This window comes from Pongo pygmaeus, chromosome 14, assembly GCF_028885625.2.
Source record: "Pongo pygmaeus isolate AG05252 chromosome 14, NHGRI_mPonPyg2-v2.0_pri, whole genome shotgun sequence".
In the NCBI taxonomy this organism is placed as follows: domain Eukaryota; kingdom Metazoa; phylum Chordata; class Mammalia; order Primates; family Hominidae; genus Pongo; species Pongo pygmaeus.
In genome coordinates, this window is record NC_072387.2 from 33,537,265 (window position 1) to 33,548,708 (window position 11,444).

Genomic DNA, 11,444 nt, shown 5'->3' on the forward strand with positions numbered 1-11,444 from the left:
GATGTGTCCACCTCCCCTTGTGGTTCTCAGCCCATTCTTGGACCACGGAATGGAAAGCTGTCGGCCTCCAGGGATCAGTAGCTACATCTGATGGTTTCCGGCCTCCCTTCTTTGAGAGGCTTCCCTACCTGTTACACATAGAAAATGAAAACATACCACCAAAACCAAAATAAACAAAAATCAGAAAGCAACTCTTTAGAAAGACTCCAGTGGCCCTAATGTTGCTGCTACCCGACAGTCAGTGCGGATTAGCCGGCCTCATGAGAGATGATAAGGAATGGAGATTTTCTGAGTAAAAGGCTCAGAATTCAGATCAGAGTCAGAATAACAAATGAGCTTTTCAAAAGACAGCTGCCCAAAGCAAACAAGGAATTTTTCACTTGTTTACAAAGTGTGGAGAGAAATATGGGCCTCCCATTGGTCTTTCCACGAGACAGTCACACACACATCACCTCCTCATTATCACCATCATTAGCATAATTTATCAAAGTTGAAAAGACTGGAAATAAAATTGATCCTGGAGAAATAACAACCAACAGAATTCACTTTAAATGCAAAGGAGAAACGAAATTTATTGACTCAATTAAACACAACAGTTAAAATGGCAGTGTTGTAGTTTCATTTTCAGATGTTTGAATGGAACAAGAAAAGTGCTATTAGCCCAAGCTTCTTACATTCATTAAAAGAGTGACTATCAAAAACAGCAACATGCACAATGGTACATATGCACAAAATGGAATTATATCAACAAATATACAAAATACCCAAAATAAAATATTTACAGGTTTAAAAATATAAACATTGATTCCTCTATCCCATTAAACCATTGGAGTGGAGAAAGGAGAAAAGACCCTATTGCTATTTAGAATCCCTTTTTAAAACAAGTTTTTAAAACATAGAATTAGTTCTAGGAGACAATTTTTGATGTTTTTCAGGGGTTTAACATTCTATTATAAAAATAATATCTATAAACCTACTAACAATTTTCCTCCTGTGCACAAAAATAATACTGCCAAAAGCCTGTCCTCAAACACTTGCCTGACTTTCAGGAAAACTAATTATAGAAACGGAGTTTCTCGTTTGGGTTATCTTTGTGACTATTTTGAAATAACCAGCAACTCCCTATATTACACTGAGATACTTTATATAAACAACGTGGGCAAAACCTGAAACTCACAATGAGCCTGCTAGGTAGCTGGTGTCAAGTACTAATGATAGGAATTGACTTTGCCTACATCGAACGCATTTTCCCTGATATTCCTGATACACCTACCACTATCAGATCCTCCATGTTCCGTAAGCTTTATCCTGGAAGCAATGAAAATGTTAAATACTACTTTGCTAGAGTTTCTTCTCCTTTATTTAGAAATAAATGTGTAGTGGGGACCAATGGTTGTAATGTAGATATTTGAGAAGGTTCATTGATTCCTTCAGGCCACCTGGAGCCATTTCAAGGCAAGTGAACAAGCATTTTCTGCATGTCTACTCCATGCCCCTATGCTATTGAACCAGATATTTTTAGTATTTCTGCTTTAGTTTGCTAAATGATTCAGGTCTGAGAGTGTCTGAGAAAGTATAGTATGTCTCAAGTAACCAGAAACCTAAGCCATATCTTATTTAAAACGTATCTTCTCACATAGAGCAGAAAGTTATTCTACTTGACTATTGAAGCATTTCCAAAATTACCCCATTTTACCAATACCTACCTGACATGGTTCTTGTGAACAGTAAAGATAACAGTGTGAGAAAAGCACACAGCATCCTCTCTGGCACCATAGTAAACATACCGGATATGTTAGTAGAAGTCAATATAAAATACTTATCTTCACGGTGACTGACTTATTGAAGGTCAATAGCTGTTAGTTGAATGAGTTAATGAACCAGAAAATGTAGGACAGGATTCAGTGGCTGTAGACGCAACACAGGACGGACAGCTATTAAAGGAGCCAAGTGCTTATTTCTGAAGTTCAGAATTGCATGGAGGCAAGGGACAACTCATACAGCTGTCATTTAAACAAACACAGATAACAAGTTGGCAAAGATGTGGAGAAATTGGAACCCTTGTGCACCATTGCTAAGTATGTAAACAGATGCAACCAATGTGGAAAGCAGTACAGAAGTTTCTCAAAAAATTAAAAATAATTCTATGTTTAATTAGAATTACCATATGAATGACCCAGTCATTCCACTTCTGGGTATTTATTCAAAAAAACTGAAATCAGGATCTTAAAGAGATATTTTCACTCCCTTGTTCGTTGTAGCATTACTCACAATAGCCAAGATGTGGAAATAATCTAAACGTCTGTCAGTAGATGAAAGGGTTTTTAAAAATGCAGCATATACATATAAGGAAATATTATTCAGCCTGAAAAAAGAAGGAAATCCTGCCATAAGCAACAACATGGCTAAACTTGGGGTACGTTATGCTCAATGAAATAAGCCAGTCACAGAAGGACAAATACTGCGCGTTTCCACTTCTATAAGGGATCTAAAATAGCCAGACTCACAGAAACAGAGAGTAGAATGATGGCTGCCAGGGGCTGATGGGGGAGGAAATGAGGAGCTGCTGTTCAACGGGCACAGAGTTTCAGTTATGCAGGATGCATAGGTTAGAGAGAGTTGCTGTACAACACCGTGGCTATAGTTAACAATACTGTATTGTGTACTTAAAAATTAAAGAAGGTAACCCCAGCATGGTGGCTCATGCCTGTAATCCCAACACTTTGGAGGTGGAGGTGGGCAGATCACTTGAGGTCAGGAGTTTGAGACCAGCCTGGCCAACATGGTGAAACCCTGTCTCTACTAAAAATAACAAAAACTAAGGGGCATGGTGGTACACACCTGTAGTCTCAGCTACTTGGGAGGCTGAGGCAGGAGAATCGCTTGAACCTGGGAGGTGGAGGTTATAGTGAGCCGAGATCATGCCACTGCACTCCAGCCTGGGCGACAGAGTAAGACTCCGTCTCAAAAAAAAAAAAAAAAAATTAAAGAGGGTAAATCTCATATTCAATATTCTTACTGCAATTAAAACACACACACATATGCATAGACCACCCAGAACCCACCAAGACGGCTTAAGGTAGGAATAAAAACAAATGAAACAAACATGCTTTGAATGAATGATACCCTATCAGGGAAGAAGTATCACCATGACAACAGAAGAGATTTCTGTCTGTACTTCCCACGTTAATCCTAAGAGAAGAGGATCCCTCCAAGGGAAGGCCAATGTTTGCCTACTCAGCATAGCACAGAGGCAGAGTTCCCTGTATATGACTATGAGCACCATCATCTCAGACACAAAACTAATTTTCAGCTGCATGGACATGGGTTAGCTCTTTCTATTAGAACTGAGCTGACAATGACACTAAGCAGTACTTAGCTCTTCTATTACTGAAAATCACTAAAGAGTTTATATCCCTGTCCTAGAGACTAGGGGAAAAGAGAGAGACAGACAGACAGAGATGGAAAGGGATAGAAACAAAAAGGATGAATTAAAGCTGTCATACTGGGGAGATAATATTATCTATCCCATATGGCTGTTAAGAGGACTAAGTAATTATTTCTAAATCTCCTAGCAGTGCCTGACACATAGAAAGTATTCAACGAATGTTAACCGTTGTTATATTTACTATTTTTTTAGAGGCATTTGTGTGGCTTAATTCATAGTGCCCTTCCTCAACTTCACACCACTTTGCTTCACCCCACAAACTATAAGCAACAAATGCAAATACCAAAAAAAGTAAAATAATATTGTTTTGTGTTTTTAATGAATATTAAGAAAATCCAATTACAGCGCACCTTAGGTGTGAGCTCCAAACTGAATGGGTTTTATTAAGTATTACATACAGTCTATGCCCCATAAATATGTGTTGCATTGAATTAAAGTAAATATCCATCATAAAAGATGCCCAATTTCAGTTCTGGAGGCCTCATGACTATTTTCATCTTTCCTTTTGCAGTTTGAGAGGGAACTACTTTCCATAATCATGAAACTATCATTCTGAATCACCTCTTAAAAACATCATCTGCAGTGACATAATAACATTCCTTAGAAGTGGCTATTGTTGCAACAATCTGTCTCCTTAAACCTTATCACAGTGCAAGGCTTTTGAGAAGCAATGCCTGACAGCCACCAGGAAATCTTCAGAGCAAGATGAGGTCTCACAATCAATGGCCGCCTGTGAGGAGCCACACTTACACGCTGCACTGACAATGTCACAGCTCGCTTCTGCCTGTGAACTACATCCTTGCCTTTTGCTTCCCCACACGGGCTCTATAAGACACTCTTCTACCATACTACCCCTTTGGTCCCAAACTGTTTCATAAATATTTTTGTGTGTAATGAATTGAAATTTTCTAAGGCTGAGTTTACACAAATTAGAACTGTTATTTTCCTTGCTCTGCCTGGAGGAGGGGAAAGGGAAACTGAGTTAGGTGAAGTATTTGGGGTTTTCCTCTTATTTCACTCAGATACTTTAAACTAGCTTTCCTCAGTGATGAGACGAGGCAATTGTGATGCTTTTTCCTTATGTTTAACAGCAAAAAACTTCTTGAATTAATTTCTTAACAATGAAGGGGAGCAAAGCATATGTGAATGTACTGGAACAGGTCTCAGTAGAAGCCCAGCATCAGGGGAGCCAAATCCATATATTTGTAATTCAGGAGAAAAATTCAGATAACTAACAGCAGGGAATGCATTCCGCCATGTGGACGGAGCCAACATGCTAGTGTCATGTGAAGTGTCCCGTCACTGCTGTCTGAGGGCATTTAGGAGACATGAGCTGCCTGAGTGGATCTCTTCACACCAAGCTAACAGTCAAGAGTCGCCTTTAAAATTAATCTGACAAAGGCATAAATAATGAAAACTCTTAGAAAATTCAAAGAAATCTCAACACCTGACATAGTCTTTTTACCCGGATAATTGTGTAAGCAAAGGGCTATTTGCATACTGTTTAACTGCAAATACTTGAAGACTACCTCTGAGATGAAGAAATAAATCCTTTAAACACAGTGAGTTATTACCTTCATAGATATTAAACCCTTTGTATTTAAATAAGCAGATAATTTGTGGAAAATGTATCTAAAGGAAGTCCTTTGTATTCTATATTCCATTGTTGTTATTAGATAAAATAAAATGTATCTAGAGGAAGTCCTTTGTATTCTATATTCTATTGTTGTTATTAGATAAAATAATAAAAATCTATTTCCTCTTGTGATTATTTAAAACGCTGTAGTAAAATTTCTCCCAATTGGTGCTAACGGCAGGATAAACGCATCAACCACCATCTGTACTAAAGCAGAGTGTTTCAAATAACAGTGTATGTGTAATATAGACATTAAAGTCAGGCTGTCTTTGTGCAGAGCTATTAAACCAACCCATAAATTTTCGCCCAACAATTGATTTGACTTTTTCCTGTCTAATTTGGGCAGCTTTTCAACTAAAGGAAGTCAATCAACCAAGTATCTTAGAATATACATACATGGGAAAGATATAATTAGCCTCTATCTAACCCTTCCCTTAAAAAGTCAGCAAATATGGGCCTGAATAATCTTCACAAGGTCATTAGATATAATGTATTAATAACAATTGGAATGTAAATCTAGGAAAATTCTTGAAAAAACAATCTCCATGAACACAAATGAGAGAAAGTAGCCCTTGGCACAAGAAAGCAACTATGATCCCTTTTCTATGGCTGGAAAAAGTTGAGACTCTACTCTTCCTGCCACTCCAGGGATTTCCCATCAAGTGATTGAGGCTGTTTAATTCATTGCCCAAATCTTTTATTTGATTGGTGTGGGTGCAATTCTTAAAAATATAAGGTAAAAAAAAGTGGAAAATATAAATTTAAAAGGAAAATATTTTATATCTTTTATACCTGGTTAATTGACAGGTCAGTGGAAATTAAGATAAACTTTGCTCACGTGTTCCTTTTCTTATAAAGAGGAGACACAGCATAACGGTGTAAATGGAGGAATAAGTCCTAAAATTATGAAAGCAAAAACTTTTCTTCTACTGCTTAAGAAATAGATTGCCTTTACTATTACAATATTCTCATAAGTTTTTCAGGTATTCTTAACTTTCCTGTACAATTGAACAAATGAACCAACATAACTTTGCCATGGATTCATGCAAAGGAGAATATAACCCTTGCAGGAAAATGTACAACAAGGAAATCAAGATCCTTTGTTTTACAGCTAGGAATAAAATTTATATTTTCTCCATTCACTAGGGGAAGATGAATGTATTTTGAGCCTAAATACTACTATAGGCGTGAAATCAAATGTAATTCCCTTGTTTAATACAGAAATAATTTCAAAAATAATTTCCAAATCTAGAGTAGATGTCTTTTGTCTGTTAGTCTGTACACAGTTGAGTGCATGAGCACGTGAGTGTGAGATGCTTATATGAATTCTTGGTAGTGTGTTCAGAATGCTTAAGGCTATGACTGCATACAGGGCCTCATTTACACACATAAAGAAATTAAATATTAAAAGATTACTTTGAAATAACATTATGGATCTGAGACAATGCAATAAAAGCCAGTCATATGACTAATGAAGAAATTCAGCAAACCTCTCCTAATTGAATCACTGCAAATTTAAAATGGGGAATGGCCTACTTTCTGCTACTGGCTCAATTTGCTTTCCTTTGATGCCCATTTATTTTGTTACTTTCTTCATATTATTAAAATAGGTTTTCATATATTTAACTTGCCTTATTCTTTCATTTATGAAACAGAAAACAAACTTTAAAAGCATGTAATAACAGTTCATTACTAATGCAATCTCTCTGGAAATGAGACTTATACAGAAGTGTTCATGTCATTTACATATGTGTAGTTTCATTTGAATATGCATAATCTTCCTGGTATGATGAATCACCTCCTAGTAGAAGCTCTGGTCTTTTGATTAAATACACTGAAGTGTATTTCAAAAAGGATATTAATTTCATCATTAGACACTAATAGCATTCTAGGAACTGCTTCAGTTTATCATTCAAACTATCTAGGCATATAATAACCCTTTGTGAAATAAATGTTTTATCTGAAATATTAGAAAACATACATAGAAGCAAACCACTTTTCAAAAAAAACTTGGCATAAAGTGTTTACAATACATAAGCTTGCCAGTGTCATATTCTGAACACACTTGTCTTCGTCATAAGTCTATAAAGCAAAAGGCAAATGATGTGAAAAACTATATCTTTCTATTGTTTTTCTTTATGTGTTCCTCATTTTGCACTCACTATATTGAGGAATGGTTGGATCCAAAATTTCATAATCAAGGTAAAAAAAATTCTGAAAACAGGGTTTGGGGTGAGAAACAGACTCTTACCCAAAACAAGGCAGAGCCATTCGTCTGGGACACCAGCACAATAGATTTTTTTTTTTTTTTTTTGAGAACCAGAGAACCAATGTAAAACAAAATCAGAATCGCTTCCCATTACAGTACATAACAGCACATCAACGGTTTGGGGACCATCATCATGTCTAGCTATAAGACCAGATTTTATATTCTAGATATAGAATTATCTAGAATAATTCTGTTGAATTGACTGTTTACAAAATTTTAACAGCTGGATAAACCGTAAAATATGCATTATCTTTGCATGAGAAGGTTTCAGCTTATAAATGCTTAAATACTGTATCTATTGGCATTTAGTAAAATCTTTCCCTGATCCTGATTTCTGCACTGGGTGGTGGAAGAAACAAACAAAAGCAAAAGCAAAAGCCTGCTCTCCTGAGCCTTTTATATCTCCCCAAACAAATGACTGAAACCAACCAAACCAAAACTCGCCTTTATTTTCCTAGTGTTAGATTCTTATCAATTTGCATATCTAACAACTGAACGTGGGGAAGTTTTCTGCCAATCAGTGGTCCCCTCTGCTCATCAGGTAAATACCTGGCTCTTTCAGCTTTGGAGGTATTTTCCACACAGTGATACAGCAAAGGGTCTTTTTTTTTTTTTTTTTTTTTAACTGGAAAGGAAAAAGGAAAGAAGGGAAGGAAGGAAATGTGTCTTGGAAGAGGAGATCTCCTCTGGTTCTTCAGCGGTTCCTTCAGGCCTCTAGACACTGGCTCATCCCAATATCCAGGCATGACTCTTACTTAGGTTTGGCTAAGTTCTGTTTTCTGCAAAGGCAAGTAAAGGTGACTTCCAAGTGTTCAGTATATTAAAGAAAAAGGAAGAAAAACTTAAAGGTAAAAAAGAAAAAAGTGCTTGAAAATAATTCTCAGGGACTTATCTTGAGAAGAGAATCCCCAGTGTAGCATCCCTCTTTCTGGTGTTATCCTGTCCCTGCTCAGGGCACAAAGACCTCCCCGGTCCACGCTCTGGAGCAGGGCGGGGGACGGGTGGTGTCCTAAAAGACTTTCTTGAGGAAAAGCAAAACTTACTTTAGTGGTTTCCAGGGAAAAGTTGTATTCCTTGACATGTGGCCCATCCACCTTGGCCTGGAAGACCTCACAACTTTTTGGCACTGTCGTGGCAGGCCGTTGCCCTGATGGTGGTCCCAGCCAAGCCCCGGTTGCTGACTCTGCGGACCAGCACTTTGGAAACCGGGATTTTTGTTCTGGGCATCTCACTCCTGGAGGGTTGCTGGTGCACCACGGGATGGCTAGATGGAAGGTTGGTCAGGTGCTTGATGCTAATAGGGATCTTAGAGTCCTTCAGCAAGCTGCCTGGTGTTCGCAGTGGACAGGTGATGGTGCCTGGAGATACGGGCTTTAACCGGGACAGGCAGGACGTCTCCTCGTTGTCCTTCCCTCCAGGAAGGGTTGCTGGACTTCCATCCGGGTCAGCATAAAGATCATAGAGCGCGTCCCCGCTGTAGCTATCCCGGGGGATGCCCGCCTTCTTCCCGCTGCTCGAGCTGTCTTCCTCTGGGCCTGGCGTGGTGGAGTCCCAGTAGCCCTCGTCGCTGTTGGGGACGCCTTCCTGCTGCTCCTTCTCCGGGTGCTTGGGCTCCTCCTTCGGATGGGGCTCGATGGGAATTCGGTTGAGCCTCCTGCGCTTGACTGAGGACGCGTCCTTGGCCGCTTCCACACACCTGGTGTCTTTGGGGGTCTCGGGCACCACCTTGGTTTCCAGCGCAGCTGCCACCTTAGCCGCGCCCTCCTGGGGCTCGGGTCCCTGCTCCTCGGTCTGGGAGAGCATGTCCCAGAACTCCTGTAGATAGGTGTCGTCCACCTCGTCCGGGCTGGCCATCTCTTCCCCGCCTCCTTGGTAGGCCACCACGCCGGGGTTCTTTTTAGAGAGAGCCGGCTTGCCTGGCCCGGGGACATGCTTGTCACAGCTGGGACCTGCCTCTTCCTCTTGGTCTGCAATAATATCTCCACAGCCTGTAAGAGAGTCAAAGCTTTTCAGTGAAGTCACGTCAGAAAACATCAAACAAATACGATCTGCCGACGGGTCTGAGGGTGGATCGACAGAGGCAGGGTCCGGGGCGCCGGGCGCCCGGCCGCTGCCGCCTTCGGAGTCGACAAGGGGGACCGTCTTTACGGGAACGGCCCCCGTCCTGGAAGCGTCCTCTGCCGTGCGGACCTCCCCGGGCCCCGGCTCGGGGGGTGCCCGGGGCTTCTCGGCGCGCCGATGCCCCGCGGCGTCCTCTCCCCGGGCGCCGGTGTCGCCGGGGTGCGCGGGGCCCTCGGCCTCTCGGCAGCTCCGCGCTGGGGCGCGGTCGGCGGGGGCGGGCACCTCCTCTCCCCCTGCGGGCTCACCTGCTGGGTCTCGCGGGGCGTCCTGGCTGGGCTCCTCCGGCTCGCGCGCGGCTCTGGGCGTCTCCTCCTTGACGCACTCCAGGCTGGCGGTGAGCGAGCCGGGCAGGATCAGGCCGCCCCCGGGCGCGCGCCCCTCCGCGGCCTCCGCCTTGGCCCGCTTGTCTTTCCTGTGCCAGCGCATGCCGCTGAACAGCCCCCGCAGCCCCCGCTTTTGTTTGCCGCCGGCCTTGCTCGGGTCCGCAGGCTCTCCCTTGCCGTTTTCCGAGCGCCCGTTCTTCTTCAGCAGCGAGAAGAAGCTGTGCGACTTGGCCACCGAGCTGCTGGCGAGGGAGCCCCCGCCGGGCCCTGCGGCTCTGGGGGGGCCCGGGTTCGGCCGCCCCCCGCCGCCCCCGCCGCTGTCGCCCCCGCCGCGCGGCTCCTCCTTCCTGCCGCTCTCCAGCACCAGCACCTCGGCAAGTCCGTCGTGGGTCCTGCTCCTCACCATCCCCGTCGGACCCGAGCTTTTCCCGTCCCCTTTGTTTTTGACCCCAAAAATGCTGGGCATGGTGCCACCCGATTTCCTCTTCTTGAATAATTTGAAGGCAGCTTTATTAATCTTCCCCGAGGGCGGCTCGGCGGCCGGCGTTTCGGCGGCACAGTCACAATGCAAGTCCATGTCTGCCGCGAGGGTCCCGGCCCCGGCCTCCGCCTTCCTCCTGCAGACCCCCACGGACGCGCCAGCTCCGCCGCGCTCGCTGACAGCCCCGCCGCCGCCGCGGCTCCGGCTCGTCTCCATGGAAACCGCGCGGGATAAGCCGCTTTCGTCAGCAGTGGGCTCGGGCCAGGCCACTGTCACCCGTATTCTAAATCAACCTGAGCCGCGCTCGCCGCCGCCGCTGCAAAAGAAACACACATAAAAGACCATCTTCCCTCCCGCAAGGGCTTATATAATACCCTAACCCACTTCCATCCGACTTGGCTTGGCGCTGCATGGCGTTTTTGTGGCAGGAGCAGACAACACAGCCGCGAGCTGATGGCAGAAATTCGAGTCGTAATTATGGAATTCAAATTCCCTCAACTCTCACCCACCTTCCGATTCCTTCTCTAGACTCGCTCTTCACGGGAGCGCAACCATGGATCACGAAATGCCTCTAAAAACGACAACGCAATTCAACCCACCACAAAATGCTTGTTTTTCTTATCCTCTCTCCTAGACTCCATGCATCTTCATGCCTTTCCCAAGCCCTTCATGTCTGTCCTTAGCATTAGTGCACTAAGCCCAGCAGGCAGGAAGCATGTCTGCCTACATCCATGTCTTGTCCAGAGCTGAGCACACGCTAGGTCCATGCTGTGTGGTTGTCATTGTGGTTGTGGTTCTTGTGACAAAAGTACACGCCGCCACTCAATCAGTCTATCAGCAGCCCAGCAATGCAAGCACAACAGCTCCCCGGGGTGGAGTCTGCCTGCACCTTTGGGACAACCATGACTTTTATCCCAGACTCCAGCCACCACGGGATGAAGTCACAGATGCCGCGGCCCAGCCCACATTTGATAACAATAGACAAGCTGACCGAGAACACAGGCTGGGAATCTCAGACCCACTCCACAGGTGGGCCTTCGAGTCCGGGTTCTGCCCTCTCCTTTCCCACTCAGCAGGACAGTGGCATTATTCCTGTCACTGCTGTACCACTCCCCTCCCCCATACCACCAGGGCTGACTTGTAGCCCCCTTCCCCAATATACAGAG

General features: G+C 43.7%; 1 protein-coding gene across 2 annotated transcripts; it reads right to left on the minus strand.

The window, feature by feature from the left end:
• Positions 1–541: 541 nt before the first annotated feature.
• AMER2 (APC membrane recruitment protein 2) lies at positions 542–11,134 on the minus strand. 2 transcript variants are annotated; one of them, XM_054446854.2, is made up of 2 exons: positions 10,878–11,134; positions 542–10,594 (listed from the first exon to the last, which is right to left on the minus strand). In XM_054446854.2, exon 2 carries the CDS (start codon positions 10,492–10,494, stop codon positions 8,464–8,466), a length of 2,031 nt encoding a protein of 676 aa, XP_054302829.1. In that variant the 5' UTR covers positions 10,495–10,594; positions 10,878–11,134; the 3' UTR covers positions 542–8,463. The 2 variants fall into 2 exon arrangements, with proteins under 2 accessions (XP_054302829.1, XP_063506778.1); XM_063650708.1 differs by having other exon boundaries at positions 542–9,341; positions 9,720–11,134.
• Between the last annotated feature and the right edge of the window lie 310 nt (positions 11,135–11,444).